Source organism: Medicago truncatula, chromosome 2 (genome assembly GCF_003473485.1).
Source record: "Medicago truncatula cultivar Jemalong A17 chromosome 2, MtrunA17r5.0-ANR, whole genome shotgun sequence".
Taxonomy (NCBI): Eukaryota; Viridiplantae; Streptophyta; class Magnoliopsida; order Fabales; family Fabaceae; genus Medicago; species Medicago truncatula.
The window spans coordinates 20508765-20530819 of record NC_053043.1 but is presented as its reverse complement, the minus strand read 5'-3'; the positions used below and the strand labels follow the sequence as shown (position 1 = coordinate 20530819).

General features: G+C 31.2%; 1 protein-coding gene and 3 long non-coding RNA genes across 4 annotated transcripts; all 4 read right to left on the bottom strand.

The window, feature by feature from the left end:
- Window positions 1–3279: 3279 nt before the first annotated feature.
- LOC112418987 (uncharacterized) lies at window positions 3280–3841 on the bottom strand. The gene is made up of 2 exons (XR_003008981.2): window positions 3656–3841; window positions 3280–3556 (listed from the first exon to the last, which is right to left on the bottom strand). It is a non-coding gene; the product is annotated as an uncharacterized lncRNA (long non-coding RNA).
- Window positions 3842–7595: 3754 nt separating this feature from the next.
- LOC25486636 (uncharacterized) lies at window positions 7596–8865 on the bottom strand. The gene is made up of 3 exons (XR_003009197.2): window positions 8710–8865; window positions 8508–8610; window positions 7596–7788 (listed from the first exon to the last, which is right to left on the bottom strand). It is a non-coding gene; the product is annotated as an uncharacterized lncRNA (long non-coding RNA).
- Window positions 8866–13578: 4713 nt separating this feature from the next.
- Window positions 13579–14430, bottom strand: LOC25486633 (uncharacterized). The gene is made up of 2 exons (XR_003009198.2): window positions 13989–14430; window positions 13579–13886 (listed from the first exon to the last, which is right to left on the bottom strand). It is a non-coding gene; the product is annotated as an uncharacterized lncRNA (long non-coding RNA).
- Window positions 14431–18969: 4539 nt separating this feature from the next.
- On the bottom strand, window positions 18970–20564 carry LOC25486632 (soyasaponin III rhamnosyltransferase). The gene has a single exon (XM_013608251.3). It carries the CDS (start codon window positions 20509–20511, stop codon window positions 19108–19110), a length of 1404 nt encoding a protein of 467 aa, XP_013463705.1. The 5' UTR covers window positions 20512–20564; the 3' UTR covers window positions 18970–19107.
- Between the last annotated feature and the right edge of the window lie 1491 nt (window positions 20565–22055).

Sequence of the window (22055 nt, the reverse complement as noted above, 5' to 3'; positions counted from 1 at the left end):
TTGAAAAGGGTCAGAGTATCAAACAACATGCCTCGTGTATATACAAATATGACCAATAAATTTCAGAGAAACAATGCAAGTTCTAGAAAATAAACATTCAAATATGGACACTCATTCCTTAAAAAAAATAAAAAATATGGACACTCATATGATAAAGAAATACATTAAAAAAGGGTATATATTTGGCTTAAAATATTACCGATTATTCTATTGAGAAAAGAAATGGTGATTTTGATGAATGTATTTGTTGCAATCACTTGATTTCCAATTCTATCAATTAGGATTCGATTGGTTTCTCCATTGAGGGCTAATCCGTGGGAAGGGTAATTCAATTCGGTGGACACTACGGTTAGCTTTCGGTGCTTTTAATTATCAATTTTAATAGAATATGTATATAACTTGTAAGAAAATAAATATATATATATATATATATATATATATATATATATATATAATTAATTTTGTGGAGACTAAAATTTGAATTCTTGATCAGGAGTAATTGAGGTCTTTTTGGTAATCAGATATGTTATGTCAATGTCTGTAATTTTTCTGTCAGATAATATATTTATAACCAAATTAAATTTTTAGATGCCTTTTTTTATCCAAAATTTTGAGACCTAAAGCCCTTGTTTGGGTTGTTTGACCCTTAGGGCGGCCCTGAGTGTGAGTTAAAGTTACATATTTAATAAAAGAGTAGATGTTGATAAACATATAAATGAGAGAATCCATATAAATAATGCCTTAAAGTCTTGGGGTTTCAAGTGATGTCAAAATTCACTTGCGTGGTTCCGCAAATCCAATATGTCGATCCATCTCAGTGTTTAAGTCTCCCAAGAATTCTCAACAATGGTGTCAACGATGATTGTTGCTAAATGTATCGACTCTTTGTATCAAAAGTCCTCATAATCATGGTGGTCAGAAGTCATATTCCGTTGAAGGTTGATTGTGCCAACTACAATCCAAGTTTATTTGGTTGAAAAAACTTTCACATGAGGGGAGTATTACCACATAAATGAACGGACTCATACTTAAGGTGGACATTGTTGGTAGAAAGTGAGTTAAAAGTCTAACATTATGCGGAAAAAAGAATGTTGAAAAACATATGAATGAGATGACCCATATATCGAAAGCCCTGACATTTTGGATAAAAATATGGTGCATAACTCACTTGTGTGGTTGTTCTTTGTAACAACCCATTTTTTCGCTAGAATTATTTTAATTATTTATTATGTATGTTTATATGTGTTTGTATGTGATTAATTGTCTCGGTGCGTATTTTATTCGAGATTAGTGGAATTTGACTTAGGAAGGGTATTTAAGTCATTTTAGATTCAGGGGTATTTTGGTCATTTAGTGAGAAAGGGTAAATTATTCATTTTGTCACGGAAGTTATTTTTAGTGTTTTAAGTGGGAATAATTATTTTTACCAAGTTACTAGTGAGTTGGGGTAATTATCCATTAGTTTGATGGTTTAAGTGTGTAGTAACTTTGCTGAATTAGTCGGTAAGAATATTGAGCCCATTAAGACAACTAGAGGTTAAGCCCATTTGTGTAGTGACTATATAAACACTAGTCTTATGAGAAAATTAGGTCATTACCTTCATTCACTCATTTTTACAAAACATTTTGTGAATCGTATCATAAACTTTTGATAATTTTCAAGAACATGAAATTCATTGAAAAATGGCAAAACAATACGAACTATGTGAAACTTTGGGGTTGAGGAGATTTGGCCTATGAAACGTATATGTATATGCTACTGCACTCATATGTGACTTGTGTGTATACTTAGTTGAGGCATTCGAACTTGTTTGGTTTATTTTGTTGAATAACTTTGAAAATAAAAGAAATGATACGAACTTAGAGAATTTCGGTATTTGTCGACATTGGTCTATGAAACGTATATGTATATGCTATTGCATTTATAGGTGAATAGTGTATATACTCGGTTGAGGCGTTCGTACGTGCTTACTTTGACCTTGGAGAATTGTTGAAAAATGCTAGTCTTCGCAAATATAGGTGAACCTTGTCAAATAGGACTTTTAGGGTCAGTTAACTTACAACTTACTTTATATTTGTAATGATACGCTAGAATATGAATGAGTTGAAGATGTTTGAGTATTTATTTAGATGAAAGATGTGATGTGATCAATTGGCCGTATTTTGTGAAGATTGTGATTTTGGAACCATATGTTCTATAAGTTGATTGTTGTTGATTAATTATGATGATGATGAATTGTGTTGGTGAATTCTTACATGCAATTGGCGACGACTTTGACGGTTTATGCATGTATTGAAAATTGTCGATGTTGATTGTTGACGACTTGTTGTTGGACATATGCATTGATTGAGTCATATGTTCATGCATTCATGATGTTGGTGTTGAAATGTATATCCATATTGGCGACGACGAATAATTTGTATTCATATTGGCGACGACTATGATACATATGTATCTAAGGTGACGACCTTGAGGTGACCGGTACCACAATGCATATAGAGTCGTGTCTAGGCGCATTGCATAACTTGACAGGTGTTATAATTGCTTATGTGCTCGATGAATATTTGCAGGTTGATTTGTATACTTGTTGAATTGTATTACTTGGTGAAACTTGATGAACCTATGAATATGTAGGAATGTGTAGTGAATATCTATATTCGTATACTTGTTGGATATTAATGATGTTGAGTTGCCTAATCAATTGAAATTAATTGTATCATTTATTTTCATTGATTATGTTTAATTGTGAATTATGAATTAACCCCTAGTGGTCATTTAGTTGACCGCCTACCTTATTCGTATGGATGGGTAGACGGCGTGCATGAGTAGTTGCTTTGCATTGGTGAGTTGCTTGAGGAAAGCTCAGAGCTTCCTCGTTTACGGCTTTTTCGGAGTCTAGTGTGTCGACTCTGATTAGGATGTCTTTCTGTTTGGAGTCTTATGACTATTTGTTGTTTTATGACTCAACTGTTGAGATGATATTTTATATTTGGTGATGTATTATGATTTTGAGACATGACAATTTAGAGATGTTTTTACTAAGAGTGTTTAAGTATTGTTAAAATATAAGTAGTTATACTCATTTTAGAGTTAGTTAGGGGTACTAGTTTAGTCAATATATAAGTTACAAGTTGACTCATTTATATCTCTCTTTCATTTTTGTATTTTCAACTAGTATCGATATAATAATTTTCGACGTTGTTTCTCTCTATTTTCATGGATGTCATGTTTCTCAACAAATATAAATCTTTTCATATTATTGTTAAATACTTTTAAGATTATCAAAGAAAGCCAAAACTTAAAGAAATACAGATGGATGTCCGATAGAAATCATAAGAGTAACAACATTCTACCATGCAAATAAAACTATAGGTCTAGAAATAAAACCTAATTATTTTTTAACTTGCCATTTCCATGCACCTCAAACCTAGGGTTTTGTATACCACGCTAGTTTCATACAAACACATTGTTTTGAAACACACTTCCCAAAGTGAGGAGGAGTACAATAATTATTTGGACAACCATCATCTGAATTGCAATTCAACCTACGGATTCCTATGTAATAAAACAAGAATAAAGCCATTTTATTTAAAGCCATGAAATATTGTGTAAGTAAAGAAGAAAATTTTAAAATGATGAAAAAAAAGTTCTTACGGCGAGCTCCAGTTGCAATAGACAAAAAAGAAAGAAAGAGGATGAGAGTAGACACAAATTTGAGAATTACAACCATAATTCTTTTGAGAAACAAATAATCTCTTGAGAACTAAATAGTTTCTGGCACTTATAGATAGATTTGCAATATATCCTTCCAAAGGTTATAATAAATATTGTCTCTTACATAAATGTATTGTTTTTGCCCCTATTACTTGTTCAATTGATCACCTGAACTTCTTATATAAAAACTGTTGTTGATAAAGAAATAATATTTATACAACTATTTTATAACAACTTTTATACAACTCTCTCATACTCATATGTTCTTTATATGAATAGAGTTCAAATATCATTATTCTTGTTGATAAGTAGAGTTCTTTTTTCCTTTACTAACCTTTCATTATTAATTTTAATTTTAGTCTTTTATGATAGAGAAGGGTAAAAAGACCAAAGGGTAATAATATTCAGATGACCATTAGGTACTGCCGAATAATATGTACAATTGGATAAAAACTCACATTATGGGTATAATTATAAATATAAATATAAATAGGAGTAAGCGTATGGGTACCTTGCTATCCACACATAATATACATATTTTTATTTATATATGGTTCAAATCTATTTATCTTTTTTTTCTTCTTCTAGGGTTTGAACATCAGATATTGCATATATTATGTATTTGTGCCTATCAATTGATCTAAGCTCACAATTACACTTATCTAAATTTTGAAATGACGATTAGCATTTCATTTTTGTTAATCTTAAGAAAAAAAAACAAATATGATTTTCACAAGTGTCACTTGTGTTTTCAAGGGATCCGGATCCTCTCCTGCTGATTTTCTTATGCTGCCAATTTCACTGCAATCTCAACCGTTGCTCTTCCTTTATGACAAATTTTCAATTTTTATTCTTTTCCTTTAAAACTTCTCACCCGTTGGATTAGGAGCAGGACCTATTGCACAAGAGACGATCTATTTCCATTTTCAAGTGGATCGTTGGAACCGAATCAGACAAACATATATATTTTTTGTGAAATGATATTTGAACAACTATTTTATAATAACTTTTGATCTCATACTCACATGATATTTTTATCCTCTCTCTTCCTTTTTCTCTCTCCATTGTTTTAGACCAATAAAAAAAATAGAAAAACAAGGTTATCATCAATTAGATGTACAAACATGATTGCTCATATTTTTTCACTTTAATTGAATGAGGTGTGCAAAGAACAAAAGTAATAAGTATATAAAACAAAAACAAATGACCCCAAAAAACCAAACAAGAATCAATGAACACATTTTCTTTGGCATAGTGAATTGAAAACAAGAAATAGGTCGTGTTAAATAAACAGGTGGAGTTATCCAAACCTTATGTTTATTGCTGAGTAAAGAAACAACATCTTCCATTCAGAACTAAAAAGATGTTGTTTTTCACAACAATTTTATATATTGACAACTACCTTTCAGCTACATGACTACATCATGCATACAATGACTAAAATGAACGTCACAAAAGAAATAATAAAGTTTAGAGTTAAATATAATTTAATTGATCTTTGAGAAATCAATTGTGTATATTTTGGGTCAAGATGAAAATCATAAAGCTTGACTGTTCGGCGTCCATGGCTTCGTAATGTGCCCGCGAGGAGCTGTTTGTCTGAAAAGGTCTTGTGCTCGCGAGTGGTGCTCGTAAATATGCTAATTCGTCTGCGAAATATCCTTGTTAGTTATAAGAGTGCTCAAGTCGAGTTTATCAATGAATGCTCGGATATGTTTTGGCATGTGCTTGCCCAATTGGTCCGCTGGTGACGTGACCGTTTGATTCCATCGTCATAGAGTTGGTTGTTTGTCTTGTCAACATTTAAATTCAGGGCCGACCCAACAGAATTAAGAGGCATAAAGCAAAAATTTTAATGTGACCTTTAAAAATATTTTTTTAACAGAATATTTATATAAAATCAATTTTGTGGAGACCAAAATTTGAATTCATGACAAGAGTAATAGAGACTTTTTTGGTAATAAGTTAAGTTATACAAATGTCTGTAATTTATCTGTCACATAATATACTTATAACCAAATTAATTTTTTAAAACTATTTTTTTTTTCACCTAAAATTTTGACCTTCTTACTTGGGTTGCTTGGCCCTTAGGCCGGCCTTGCATTTAATGTGCGTGCTTCGAGGATGAGACTGAGGGAACATGACATTTAGTTTTTGAACGCCACGTGTAAAAGCTAGTAATGCACTTGATTATCTAGGCCCTTGAGTGGTTATTTCAGGTATTAATAAGAGATATCCTTGAGAAAAATAATAATTAATGCGCCTAGTAAATTATATACAAATGTATAATTAGAGATATTATTATTTACTTTTTTTTATAAAAATGGGTTTATAATTAAGGACGGAGGAAGTGTTTAATTTCTTTGTTTTTTTTTTGACTGAATTTCTTTAGTCCCTCTATTTTTTTTTAGGGTTAATTAAGTTTTTGATCCCTATAAATATCTGCAGTTTTGTTTTTAGTCCCTATAAAAATAAATCACACTTTTTAGTCCCTACAAAATTTTCCGTTAGTGTTTTTAGTCCCTGTTAAATTAAAATTTGTTTAATTATACTTAAAATTTTAAATTTTTTAATGATTTTTAACATACTTGTTTAAAACATTATAAAAGGTTCCACCACAATAAATTAACTCAAAATTTTATTTTTAGATCCAAATTTTCGTTAGTTTTATCTTGAATTTTGGTGTTTTAAAAAAATTATATTTAATTCATTACATGTTAAAAAAATCTAATTTTTTATAAAAGAGATTATTATAATGCTCTTAACATGTCTGTTAAAAATCATTTAAAAATATAAAAGTTTAAGTATAATTAAACAAATTTCAATTTAACAGGGACCAACACATACTTTTAGTCCTTGTAAAATTAAAATTTGCTTAATTGTGCTTAAACTTTTAAATTTGTAACATATTTTTCACATTCTTACTTAGAATATTATACAAAGTTCCTCCGCAAAAAAGTAACTTAAAATTTTATTATTAGATCCAAATTTTCATTAATATAATCTTGAAAATTTGGCTTTTAAAAAAATTCATATTTAATTCATTACATGTTAAAAAACTAAAAACTTTTACAAAAGAGTGTCTTACGATGTTATGAACATGTATGTAAAAAATCTTTCAAAAATTTAGAAGTTTAAGCATAATTAAACAAATTTTAATTTAACAAGGACTAAAAACACTAACAAAAAATTTTGTAGGGACTAAAAAGTGTGATTTATTTTTATAAGGACTAAAAACAAAACTGCAAATATTTATAGGGACCAAAAACTTAATTAACCCTTTTTTTTATTGATTGTCCTCTATATATTTGTTTTCAATTTAGTTCCTGGTTCTTCTTTTTTTTTTTTTTTTACAAAAGTTCATGTTCTAAACGATTTTTTTTTTATTAATTGATAAGACATTAATTTATTTAAAACTTTAAATTAAAGATTAAATTGTTATTTAATTTTAAACTAATGATATTATGTTATCAATAAAAGTCGTTTGAAACAAGAAACAATAACTTTTATAAAAAAATTGATTAAAATTGAAAACATAATGTTTATAGTGTCAAAAATCGAAGAAAATTACTAGAGAGACTAATATAAAAATTTGGTTTATTTCGAGGGATTAAAAACTTATTTAACACTTTATTTTATCAAAAGTTGGCATGTGTCTTTTTGGTGTTAAAAAGCTTCCTAGGTTTGTGATGTTTATATTTTTCGGAAAGGTGATATTTACAAATCTTTAGACCGTGATTCTTCAAAAAAAAAAAAAAAATCTTTAGACCGCTTGCTAATAGACCGTCAAAATTTCTTTTCAAATATAATGTTTAGGAAGAAACATATTACGGTTTCACAAAAACTTGTATTAAATCCATAACCTTAAAATATCTTGAAATAAAAGTATGAAATTTGATCAAATCATCCACAAAATTAAAGTCGACTTTCGTATTTAAAGTTCATATTTTATAATATAGCTTATGAGCCAATAATTTACAGACCACAAAACAATTCAAATTTCAATAATAATAGTACAATAGACACATCCCACCCAATATCCCCTATCAAAGCTTGGATTTCCGACCGATAACCTACAACATATGTATTTTTGCAAACATATACAAAAATAAAAGAGTGAGAATTAGTAAGAAAATCATAAAAGGTAAAACAAATGTAAGAAGATCGACACAAGTATGAATGTATAGTTTCAGTTTTGATTGATATGGATATTTATCATGCAAAAACATGTGGAAAATTTACTACACTTAACAGTTACAGACCCTCCTCCGATTTCACTTTTTAGATACATTCAATTAATGATGTATATAACATATAATAAAGATTATATACATCATTAATTGAATATATCTAAAAAGTAGATTTTTGTTTATATTAGTGACCGGAGGATGTTGACGTTAAAATATGGAAAATAAAAACATATGGAAACATTTAGAGGCATGATAACACAAAGGAACATATTGGTATTTGTGATTATATTAACAAGAAAACATGAGATAACATTTAAGAGACATATTAAAACATAACAACATCTTAGAAATTAATACACATTGACAATTAGAGATATATTCACATAGTAATTTACACAAGAAATTTATTGCAAAGGTACCACTTTGATACTCGTGCCATATTATTATGCCATTAAAAAAATATTTAACAAGTTTCTAAAGCTATATAATAAACTGTAAAACTTGAACTACTCTTTGAAAGTGTGAGTGAAATTATAAGAATAACAAGATTAAGATGAACAAATAAAATGAAGGCCTAGACATAATAGAACAATATATTTTACCTTAACTATGTAATCCTTTTACATTCACCATCGATGCATTTCATAGGTATAAGAGGAGGGCCCAAAAATATTTTATAACAATCGATGTCATTAGCACATTCTTCTGTAATGTAAAATAAGAATAAATAAATAAATATGAGTACTTAAAAAGGGTGAAAGATGTATATAACACAAATGAAGAAGAAAAAAAAAATGAGCTTACTTTCACAGTAAACAACAAGAAATAGGGAAATAAAAAGGATCATAATATAAACAAATTTGAGAATTTTAGCCATTTTTTTCAACTTTGCATGTATCAACTATATAGTAGAAAACCACATGCTATTTTTATGTCAATTAAAATATTTTTTTAATAATTATGTAGTTTCAATAAATCCTTCATTAAAATTAGAAAAATTATTAAATGGCTCTAAAGTATATTGAAGTATCATGTCCATTCCTTTAGCTCATAGAATAGATCTCACATAAATATATTATTTGCAATTAAATTTCATTATAATTTACCAACCTTTCATTAATTTTAATATCTTATATAGCCTTTCATAATAGAGAAAGGAAAAACAATTGTATATTATGTTGTTTCAAGTTTTGTTGTTCAATAAAAGGTGGTAAAAAATGAGACTCTCTCAAGCTTCTCTTAGAAGAGGGGAGTGAAATATTTTATAATATATTTTAAATAAGATGAGAGGAGAGTGTAATTTAAGCATCTTTAAGAGGAGGACAGTGTAATTTACTCTTTTAACATATTGTTGAGATTTGTGGATAAAGTAACATTGATTGTATGTAGTATTTCAATCATATCTAGAGTTATGAACATCCAAGTGAAATCAAATCAATTAAATATACATTTTTGTTCATCTCAACTTGCATCAAGGTGAAAAGCTTATAGAACAAGCTAGATTATTTCATACTATAACATTATGTCACATCTCGTAGTGTAACGATACACGTCACAAGTCAAAAACATTATATTTTAGACAATATTTAAGCATTTTAACATTTTTTTTATTTTTATTTTTTTTATGTTTTTAACATGAATGGAATTGTTGGAAAATTGCATAAAGACTTTTTTTTTTTTTTGAAGGGACTAAAGACTTATAAAGCTTATATATGAGTATTCAAACATAGACATGATCTGTGAAATTATGTAACTTTACAATTTATTTATTGTTTCTTATCAAAAATATTGGTAGATGAATAATAGCATTTGTAACTACCCTTATATTTCAAGATGATTATAAATTCAGCTTCAGTTGATAAATTGCCTTGTTTTTGTTGGTGGTTGATGAACATTTTCTAATTTAGATGTTATGTTAAATGCTCTTGACCATGCAATTGTTTTTTTTTTTTTTAGTTGTTAATCTTACTATGTTTGAATTCTTTTTTCGATTGTGAGTGACTAGTTTACTAATACAAAATTTATTTTATTAATCAATTTGTGATTTTTTTTGTATACCAGATGATGACTTATTAGAGGATGTTAATGGTCGACTTATTATGTAAAGATTAACGTAGACATATGGATCAAACTATAACATTGTTTCTTTGATTATATCTACTCACTCTTTGTAACTTACACCGTAACATCCCAGACAACTTTAAAAATTGCCGACTGACCCTACAAACTAACACGAGTCTTTTCAGCGTGTTTTGTCCTCACTCGCACGTTTAATTGTGAAGTTCTTATGAAATGGGCTACCAAAAAAAGAAGCATCTTGTTGATATAGAAAGTACCAAACAATTCTTATAAGCCTTCCTTCAACCATGCAGTCCCATACTTGCACGACCTTTTGGGATCCCTCTCATTCCGGTGTGAATCGGCTCATCTAGAATTTTGACTTTCAACTTCACATTTACGGTTGATTTGACATCGCCAGAAGCTTCGTCGGAAGCTTCAATTATTGTTGGTTTCGGGTCAACGCCATCATCTGCCACATTCTCATCCATAGGGGTGGACGTCGGTCGGTTTCGGCCGGTTTTCGGTTTGAAAATAGCAATCCGTTGATAACCACGGTTGATATATATGCATCCATTCCCGTCCGTTTAAAAGTTCGGTTTAGTCGGTGTCGGTTGTTTCGGGTGACGGATTGGATCGGACGGTTTGCACGGTTTTTGTTGAAATTGAGTAAAACATTCAAAAAAAGTCGTTGTCAAGATTGGGAGTCATGGTCACCACCATCAAATATGGGGGAAGAGAGTTGCAGAAACACAAAAAAGAGATATAAGAAATAAGAAGTTTATATAACAAAAATGAGAGAGGCTACTTTATGTTAGACTTCATTCCCATGAGCATGAAGGAATAGATGAAGTCATGAACTCCATTTCCGATTCCTCACGCTTGCTCTCTTGATGTCTTGGACTCCACTGCCACTTTGTTTCCTCACCCCTACGTACTGAAGAAAGAGATAATCTTATTAATGGTTATTTTGTTTATTTTATGTTTAGTTAAAAGGTCACATGCAAGTCACGTGATGTTTAAAGAAACACAAAATATAAAATCTCAGCCATTCAAGTTCTTAAACCATGTGCATTGAATCCAACGGTTGCTAAACTTCCATGTCAGCAATCCTAGTGAAACCAAATCCAATACAACAAACATGTACCAGCTATCTTCTTCTTCAATGGTTCACTACTTTTCTTTCTGTTACGGTGCAACGGCGAGAAACACATGTAAGCATCCACTAATAACTATGAAAACATCCTCAAAATCATCGCATCTCATACATCTATCGGTCGGTATCGGTTACCGTAGGACTCATTTCTTCCATCCGCACTCGACCAACAGTACCCATCACAACCCTTGAAAATACGACCGTCAAACCCGAACAACCGATTGAATCTGCCCGCGTAAGCAACGGGTCTCATGGGTCGGCCGGATTCGGTCGGACAGTACAATTTTGTCCACCCCTACTCAACCATATCAATAGGTATATTGAATAACAAAATAACAAGGAAAAAGATAACTTGAATAACGATAATCCTTTTAAAAAACATAGCATTACACCTGCATGACTTAAGCCACGCTAGGCATTACTCCTGCGTGCCCTAAGCTACGCTGACTTAACACCTGTGAGTTAACTCACGTTAGCCCCAACGTGAGTTAATTTGCATTCAACCTTCTTCCCAAAACTGACGAACCAAGCCCAAAAATCAGCAAAATCAAATGAGTTTAGATGATATATTATCTGATATTTGATGAGTGTAGAAACATGCTTCCTAGCGATTTGAAATGAAGATTTTGACCCAAAAAATCGCATTTTTTGGGATTTTGGAAGTGAAGAGGGAAAGAAACATGCTTCCTAGCGATTTGAAATGAAGATTTTGACCCAAAAAATCGCACTTTTTGGAATTTTGGAAGTGAAGAGGGAAAGAAAATGGAGCTTGCAGTATGGAATGATAGGTTTTATACAAAAACAGTAAACTCAGCATGAGTTAACTCACGCACGAAGTACACAGCGTGGCTTAAGTCACGCAGGGGTACTTTCGTCAATTCAGTTGGGAGTGAGCGTTCTTAAGAAATCTTGATACCAACTCAATAAATAAGGTTTATTCACCCCTGTCAACTTGTTCGTTGAGAAATTTACTTTTAGACTGGAAACCAATTGGAACCATCTATGAATTGACTTCATACATTGAAAATTTTCCACACAAGCCTTGCCAATAAAAACAGTGGCATCGGCATATTGGAGGTGGGAAACCACGATATCCAAATTACCCACCTTGAAACCTTCGGAAAAAAAACACCAAGGAAAACCGTCTTGATGATGATGAATACGAGTCACTAAGTGTATAATTTGCATAACCCCATTGGATGTTGTGTGTATGTATTTAAAGGTGCAATTTGTTAAACATGTCGTACGTGTTTGTTCTACTATTGTTATACCTATACATGATTTGATCATAACTCACTCTTTGTTGTTTGAGTTTGGCACTTGTAATGGACACATATAAGCTGGATGATTAAGATGAAGTCAATGTGCTGGTGTCTAACAACAATATGTTTATTCACTCTAATATGTATTTATGATGTTCTACTTATGAATCATTATCTTTCATATGTAAAGTCTTTAGAGTAAAGCAATGAGTTTATGTTTTGAAAGGTCGATAATGTGTTTATGTTTTGAAAGGTCGATAATGTGAATAAGTTCTATACAAGTTATTTTACTGGTGTCTTCATTTAATATAAGTTACTTTTATTATTATGTGTTTACTTATCATTTCTCTTTTGAAAACCATCCCTTCATGGTTGCAAACGTTACTAGAAACCAATGTAAAATTAAAATATTTTGGGTGTCACAACTAGAATACTTCAAATTTCATCTTTCCGTATCAAACCGGCCCATGAAAGGTAATTTTAACTATTAATACTAGAAGATTGTTGATTACACCGAAAGATTTGTTATCACACACTTAAAAATGAAAAATAAAAAATAAAAAAATCAGCGGTAGTTAACTACAATTCATTACAAAATAAAAATTAAACAAACAAATGAAAGTTAATTGCCACCGGAGGTATTAAAGGTCATTTTCAGGTATATGATTATAATCTTTGAAGTTTAAAGTGCAATCTTCTTAATATCAAGAGTATTGAAAACAAATCTCGGATGAGAAAAAAATGGTCTGATCCAAAATAGTTTCAAGATTGCATGGCGCCATGTATTTTACAAGCTCATGATTCAATATTGAGATAGAGAAAAAAATCATGATAAAATTTAGGGTAAATACCTATTTTCATCTCTGAAATATTAACAAATTCCGGTTTTAGTCACTGTAAAAAAAAAGATTTAGATTTTGTCCCTGTAATTTCAGATTCTTTCACTTTTGGTCCTTCATTTCACCACATCAGCAGAATCTGCATACATAGCACGTAAAATGAGGGATCAAAAGTGGAGTGATCTGAAATTACAGGGACCAAAAGTGGGAGGAATATGAAATTATATTGACGTAATTTATGCAGATTCTACTGACGTGATAAAAGGAGGGACCAAAAGTGGAAGAATCTGAAATACAGGGACATAATCTAAATATTTTTTTTACAGGGACTAAAACCGTAATTCGCTAATATTACATAGACGAAAAGAGGTATTTACCCTAAAATTTATTAAAATGATATGAATCATTTCATCTTATTGAATTTGAATTACAAAGGAGTATTTGTAGAAGCAAATACAAGTACACCAAAGAAATCATAGATCTTATTCTACTAAAATATTGACTTCTCAATGGCTAGATTCGAAGAGGGTCTTATCATTTGTATCTTCATCATTTGAACTTTAATCATTCAACAATAACAATGTTCATACATACACGTTGCAACATAAGGAGCAGTACAATTTGAATTTCTACAATCGAAATCAAAATTGCAGGGGTCGCGAAATGCTATGAGAAAAAACAATACAAAAATTATGGTGTATCACTGAAATTGGAAGAAAGATTATATATAAGATAAAAAGAGAAAATTGTATGCAGAAAAAGACTTACCAGTGACATTAATTGCAAAAAGAAAAAGAAAGAGGATCATTGCATGCACAAACTTCATAATTTTAGCCATAGTTTTTACATCCCTTCAAAAAAAAAAGCCATAGTTTTTACATGTGCATGTTACAAAGAGAGCTTTATTTGATTTTTTTATAATGTAAAATAATTATTCTACTTCAATCAAATAGTTTTATTTTTTGTTTTACATTTCCAGAGTTGCAAGAAACATAATTAATAACTCTTTAGCTTGTTCAATTGATAACTGAATTCTTGCAAAATTGTAGGTTGCATTCAATATTCTTTTAACCAACCTTTATTATTATTATTTTCTTCCTTCAAAAAATAATAATAATTATTTTCTTTACATCAGCTTTTCATATACATTGGAAACGTTCAAAAGAGAAATTATTTTCTTGAACAGTGTACATTTTAGGAATAATGCATCAATGGACCACAAACTTATTTTAATAATATTGATTTCTATGTAAAAAATTTATAATGTTTGATTACCAGCCCGTTAGATATTTATATGGTGGAATCTACTAATTTTTTGTTAGGCGTGATCTATCTATCTATTATAATTAAGAGGAATGTTAACGTCGCATCTTTTATTTTTAAGGGTTAACTGAACAGTCACGTAAAGTTTAGAAGTCCTAACTCAACTAGAAAATGTCGAAATTATAAGGTTGAACGTCGTGATTCAGGTTCAAACCCGGAACCTCACAATTGTATGTGAGTTTTATTTCAGTGGTTTACCACTTCATCTAAGGCAAAAAAAAAGAAAAAAAAAGAAATTAAACCTAAAGAAAGAAATTCATCTTACATATATCTTTCTTATGAGGGGAATGAAAGTCATGTAAATAATAATAACTCATAGCTAATTTTATTTAAGGAACGAAATTCATATGTAAAAATTGATTCAATAGAGGAACCGAAACCCTCGCATTGGGCAACAAAGACGGTTGGAGATAAAATATTGGGTTGGAGAAAATGTGAATTGCCACAACAATTAAACTTTACAAAATAAACAAATGCAACAATTTTTATGAGACAAGTGGAGTATAGTACTAAAAGGAGTTTAGATGTGGTGGGTCCCCGTGAGCTTTGCTCAGTTGGTAGGGACAAATGCATTTTATATGTAGGGGCTGGGGTTCGAATCCCGGACACCCCACTTCTCCACATTTAAAATGTGTGAGCTCCAGCCTCTAGGCTACCTGACCAAAAAAAAAAAAAAAAAGGAGTTTAGATGTTCCGTTTATGATTTTTTTTAGCATCCTAGAATGTTCATGTGTCGTTAGTATTTTACCTGTGGTGTTTGCCAAGTTCGGACAGGTAGGATGTTCAAAACCAAACCGATCAAATAGAAAAGTTATAAACAAAATTAAAACATCTAAAAAGTTGTATTTGGTTCAGGATGTATTAAAACCATTTTTTTATTCAATTGTGCGGTTTGGTTATGTTTGCGGTTTTTATTTTACCAATCAAACCGAATTGCATCAACCACAACATAACAGAAACAATAATTAAACTTATGTCACTCAGATCAATACTCATAGAAACTCAACGGAAACTATTATAAAATGACATGTTTTTCTCTTGTTAAATTTCTTCTTTATTTTTTATTAAAAAAAATGTATTTATATGCTTTAATTCGATGTTACTTGCACTAATTGGCAGATTTGTTTAAATTAGATATATCTTAGATCATATTAACTTAATGGAAACATTTAGGGAATGATAACATTTCTCAGAGGGTTACTTTTTAGACCATGTTTTTAATTTAGTGTATGTTGTATGTTGAGAACATTGTTGAATTAAAATGAAATTGTAAAAAATTAACGAAATTTTAAACACTGCATTTTCATTTATTTAAACTAAAAACATTGCACTTTCATGATTCTTACTGTCAGGTCAAAATAGGTAATAAAAACTTTGTCATAGTCATCAAATTTTTCATTGAAACTGAGGAGTAGAGAGGAAAACATCAATTAGGATTGTAATCAGACCAATCTATTGAAGCTTACGATCTAGCCTATGTCAGATCCTATCAGTTCATTTTTTAATATTAGAGAAGATGAAGGCTTTTTTCAAAAGCCTATTAAGCTAAAATGGTTAGGTTCCATGCCATAGGAAAAGCCATTGATTTTTTGCAATTTAGTCCTAACCTCCATTTTACCCTCTAAAAACGCTGATGTGTTCATTTTTGAATGAAAAACACATATACATGTCAGCATATCATATTTTATTAATTTTATTAATAAAAAGAATACTTACATTAATTAACTAATAGAAAATAAAAATCTGAAATGAGAAAAAAAAAACTGCAAACTGAAAATTGCAGAGAGAATGGAAGTGAAGGAAGGGGTATAGAATACAAACATAGGCACATTAACAACATCAATATCAACTTGATTTTCATCATTGTTACCCTTATGAACTTCATCTTCATCTTTCTCCTCTCCAAATATAAACAAACCCACAAATTTAGACAAAAAAACAAAACTGTAAACTAAGCAAAAAAAAATAAAAATCAGAATCGCAGCAAATGATTATAAATGAAGAATTCCAAAATTGCAGAAACCAAAATCGCTATAAATATCTCCCTATGATTAATGATGATGATGAATCCACCGATGATGATGTTGGGTGAGGACAGTGGTGGTGGTTGTGGTGAACGATGGTGTTGATATGATGAAGGAGGGAGTAAATCAATTTGAAGAAAAGAGATGAAAGAGTTTTGAATTTTAGGTTTAATGAGAATTAAAGTTGAAAGTGAATTTAGGAATTTTAATTTTAGGGATGATGAATATATGGAGATGAGAAAGATGAAGAGATGAAGATGTTAATAATTCTGGGTTTTTATCTATTTTACTCTAAATATTTTATATTTTTGAATTGCTTTATGTTAATTGATTGACTTTTCAATTAAAAAAACGTTGATTTGATGAGTTGTAATGCCATTTTTCATGTTGGAATTGCCACCTAAATGTTTTTCTGGAAACCTCATAAAAAAATGCGACACATCAGCGCTTTTGGGAGCTAAAATGGGGTAAGGATCAAAAGTGCAAAAAATATGATAGTTTAGGGACGATTTTGTTAGATTTAAAAGAGGCATGATCATTTTCGTGAGTTGGTCAAAATGCGAGAACCAAAAGTGAAATTAAACCTACAATTAATTATAACCTCACTGGATAGGTTTAGAACCAAAAATTTGGGTTTAGTTAAATAAACCAGAGGCATCTCTTTTTGCTCCAACTTACGACATCATCTTGGACTAGTTTAAATAACAGTTTTTTCTTCTAAATTAACTCAAACAATTTGCAATTGAGGAATATATAAATCAAATGTGTAGATTAATCCAAGAACACTAAGATAAGATGATGCAGGTTTTTTCTACCCTAATTAAGGTCCTAGTTTCGAATTCAGATTTAAACATGTGGCAGAGTTTGCCGCCTATTTAAATATCACAAGACTCGAGGGATTAATCTCCAAAGTTGCGCACGGATGATATTTGGTTTACGTAAACAAAAAAATGTGTAGATTATGTGTATTTAGTGAAACCTTGTTAGCATACTATTACATGATCGGGACCAAGTTAACTCGACACTAATTTCTCCATCATGAGTCGACACCAACCCCGCAAACATAGTCTCTCTCTTTCACCCTCGATAACCAATTTATCAGTATTTGGTTCGAAATTCATGTTTTTGAAATGTGTCATTAATCATTATTATGATTATAGGCTTAATTGCACTTTTGGACCCCTAACTAATTTAAATACAAAACAGCCCCCTATGTTTTGATTTTTTGGCAGTTTTGGACCCACAGTCCATTGTTGACTCGGTCGACGCTGACGTGGCACCCTAAGTGAGGTGTCACGTGTCAAATTTTTTTTTTTATGCCTTGGAGGTCCAAAACTGCCAAAGAATCAAAACATAGGGGGCTGTTTTGTATTTAAATTAGTTAGGGGTCCATAACCACAACTTTTAAAAAGATAGGGGTCCAAAAGTGCAATTAAGCCATGATTATATTGTTTGGTGTTTCTTCTGAAAAATTACTAAGTGATTATTATGTTTAATTTTTCCGAGTAAATGTTCCGCATTTCAGTACCAAGTTCAATGATATTTGTACAACGATTTTGAAGTTTTTCCTTCTTCTTTTAAGACAAAAATAAAATAATAAAGAGAGAAAATATGAATAAAAGTATAAGAAAATTGTTTCAAAAATTGTTATAAAATATTTGAACAAATATCATACCTCTAACATAAAATAAATTAAGAATGAGAACAATTTAAACACAACAATAAACAAGGAATTGAGAACATGCATCGTTAAAGTCGAAGGAAGGTGCAGAGTGCAATTTTCACGAGGTGCAAAACAGAAAAAGGTGGAACAGAATGTGCATGTGCACAGCCTGAGTTCCGCCCATTGTTGCTTTGCTATTGCACTCTATTTCTTTTTGCAGGTGGGTCTATTATTAAAAGCTCGACTTAATTTCTTAATTAATTTTTAGGTTTCATTTTGGTTCTATAATTATCAATCCTTACAATTTAATCCTTCAATTATGATTCTGTAGGCAAATTTGGTTCTCATTCATTAACTTAGAAAAATGTTAACGAGTGCCCTTGGAGCACTTGTTAACGAATTATAAAAGGAAATATTGTATGAGAATTTGTGTTCTACTTTTTGAAAGTTAGAAAGTGTTCATTTTAATACAAAATTTGACTTTCCTTTCTACTTTTAGCACTTTAACTAGTGTTCCGGAAGCACCGGTTAACAAAACCCTAATTTTATTCTAATTCTACTTGTCTAAAGTTAAACACTTATAATGTTGGTCCACTATAGACTCCATTAATTTTTTAAATTTTAATTGTTTGATTTTTTTTTTCAAAAAATGGACTGTTTGATCAAAAAAGTATATCATATGTTATAGTGAACCATCAACACCTAAAAAAATAATTTGTTTTATTAATGATGGTAACAATGATCATTTAACAAGAGTCTATTTAAACTTTGTTCCATGAAATTACAAAGTCAAACTTTTGCCAATGAAATGAACTTACATCAACATCTCATGGATTATTGTTGCAATAAGGTAAAAAAAAACAACACATAAATATGCTTAATTGTTGGAATGAACTCTATGTTTTTGGAGAGCATCAATGAAACCTTTAATGTATTCATTGTGAAGATCTTTTGAACCGAAAATCTTTCCCATATCTTTGGCATTTTTTCTATAGATACTTCCTTCCTCATCCACTATTGCCAACCTCAATGTTTTGGCTATAGAGTCCCTAGTAAAGGACCCATCTTGCTCATTCCTTGGTACCTCAATAGCCAATTTCCTTTCTTCTAGTTCTCTTGAAAACAAACATTGATCAATTAAATAAGGCAATGTCACAAGTACATGCCCAAAATGAAGCTTCTCAATGACTGAACCTGAACCACAATGACTCATACATCCACCAATTGATCCATGAGCTAAGATCTTTAGCTGTGGTGCCCATGTTTTCCAAACGATTCCATATTCTTTTGTTCTTTCTTCAAATCCTTCGGGTAATTCAAGTGTACCTTCTTTAAGGTTTTTCAAAGCCCAAAAGAAAGGTAACCTAGATTGCTCAATTCCATGAGCTAACTCAGTTAGATCTTGTTGATTTAACTTTAACTCGCTCCCGAATCCAATGTAAACAACCGAAGATGATTCTTTTGAATCCAACCAAGCCTTGATTTTCACCCAATCAGGGTCGTTTTCTTCTTCCTCATTGTCTCTTATCTGCATGGATGGTGGAAGTATTCCAACTGGAACCACAGGAACCTTGTATCGATCCGAAATATAATCTAACCATTGACCTTCAAGTTCTCTAGTGGCTCTGATAAGAATAAGGTCACAACTCGAGTAAACTTTGTCGAAATTAAAACTCGCTGTTTTTCCTCCGGAAACATTTTTAAAAAGTGATATTGTTCTCCTCATCTCATAAGGTTTGAAATGAATGTTTGTTTTGAAAGGAACCCACTTTGGTGGACTATACCTATCATTGTTGATTTGATCCTTTGGTGGATTAGCAAAACATATGTTCCAAGATGGGACTACATTGAAATGAGCACATGAAATGTTAAGGCTTTTGGCTATTGAAGGTACCCAATCACCTGCATGATCATAGAAAACCCAATCAGGCTTTGAAGTTTTAAGTATTTCAGTAACATGGTCTTGAAAACCATCATAAGCCAATTTAAGGTGACCATTCTTGTCTAATGGAACCTTAAGAGTGCTCTCTTCACCATGTAGTTGTTCTATGTATGGTAAAGGTGATTTTACCAAATTGATGAATGGTTGAATTGCTTTGGGTGCTTTGGGCATTTGATCAATGTTTTTGGGGGAGTTTATGAAGGTGACAGTGTGACCCTTTTGAGCAAGAATTTTTGCTAACTCGAAATAAGGGTACATGTGTCCCATAGCTAGCCAAGGGATCATTACAACATGAAGAGGCTTGTTGTTACCATTTTCATGATTAACAATTGAATCCATGAGAACGGTTCAAAGAAAGAGTTAAAGATGGATGTAGTGATAAGGTTCTGATTGGGATATATATGAAGGCAGAGTTTCGGTCACATTTACAAAATAATGGTGTACATAATGTTCCCTCGTGTGTCTCGCCTATCACCTGTGTCTCGTGACTCGTCATAAATGCTTGCACGGTCTTATCAATATCTTTACGGGTCATGTTAACCGATGCTTCCGAACATCGGTTAAGAAATTTAAAAAAAAAAAAAGTTGTCATTTAAAAATATATTTTTTAAATTTTTGAAGAGTTGACTACACAAATTCCAATATTATATTACTATATTTATTTCCTTAATCAGTATCCGGAGACATCGGTTAACATTTGCCTATATTTATTGCTTACTGCCTTCGGTTTCAAGGTCCACATACATAGTACAGATTTAAACTTGTAATGTCTATCTACCATCAAAAAGAAAAGAAAAATTCTATTGTTTTCATTCAAAACTAATGCGTGGATGATAGTCTCGCAGAAAATACTTGTCTGTCTGTAGTCTCTATTGCCTCGTGGCCTCGTGGGTCTCGTAATGATACGGTGGCTCGTAGTCTTCAATTTTTTTTCAAGTAGTTTATTGAATAAAAATAGCTAGACATTCACCGTGAATAAGCGAGTGTTTTAGATTTGAACCTCAATCTAATGATATATTTTATATTGGTTTTACTAACGAAGCTAAGCTCACATATACTTTTTCTTTCCTATTTTACCATTCAATAAACTAATTTATTTATTACTAGCGAAAAGATGGTAAAATATCACTTTTCACCAAAATAATTAGAATTTTTCGAAAAATGACGGATTTATTATGAATTTTTAAAGCGTCAAAAACTGAAAAACAAAACAAATTCTCAATGAATACCTCTAACTTTGAAATGGATTGTTGCATACACTTTATAAAGAAGATTTTTGTTATCCTCCCGGTTTTATCAAAAATAAATTATCAAACAACAAAGACTGTGCTTAGTTCGATTTCACTCAAATTCACAAAAAATTTAAACAAAGTTGTATAAAAGCTTTTTGGTAACGTGGTCAAAAGTAAAATAGTTCAAGATAGAGAAAGTTGTGCAGAAATTCGACTTTGATAGCTATTTCTCTTATGTTTCTTCTTAATCGATAGTATACTTTTTATGCTTCAAATATAGCTTCACCTATCCCTGAGCATACAACGATTCCAAAAATGGCCTCAAAGTTCTTTCTCTCTCTAAGCTTTCACCAACCGCCTTTCCTTTTTTCCTTCCCTGTCGATCCAAACTTTGTCTTAGCCATGTAGCCTCCATGATTGGTGGTGCGACGAGCGACTTCCATCCTCCACACCACAGCCGAACCTTCTCTTTTTTCGGCAGCCGTTCACTCCAAGGCCCTATGTACCTTCTTCCCCCACTTTTGTCGGTGTGTTGCAAGGTTTTCAATGGCTCTCGTTTGATCAGGTTTGATTATGTGTTGATGGGTTGTGCGGGTTCCTTGATGGAATCACACCTTCTCTCCACCGTGTCGGAAGGTTTGGGTTTGTTTA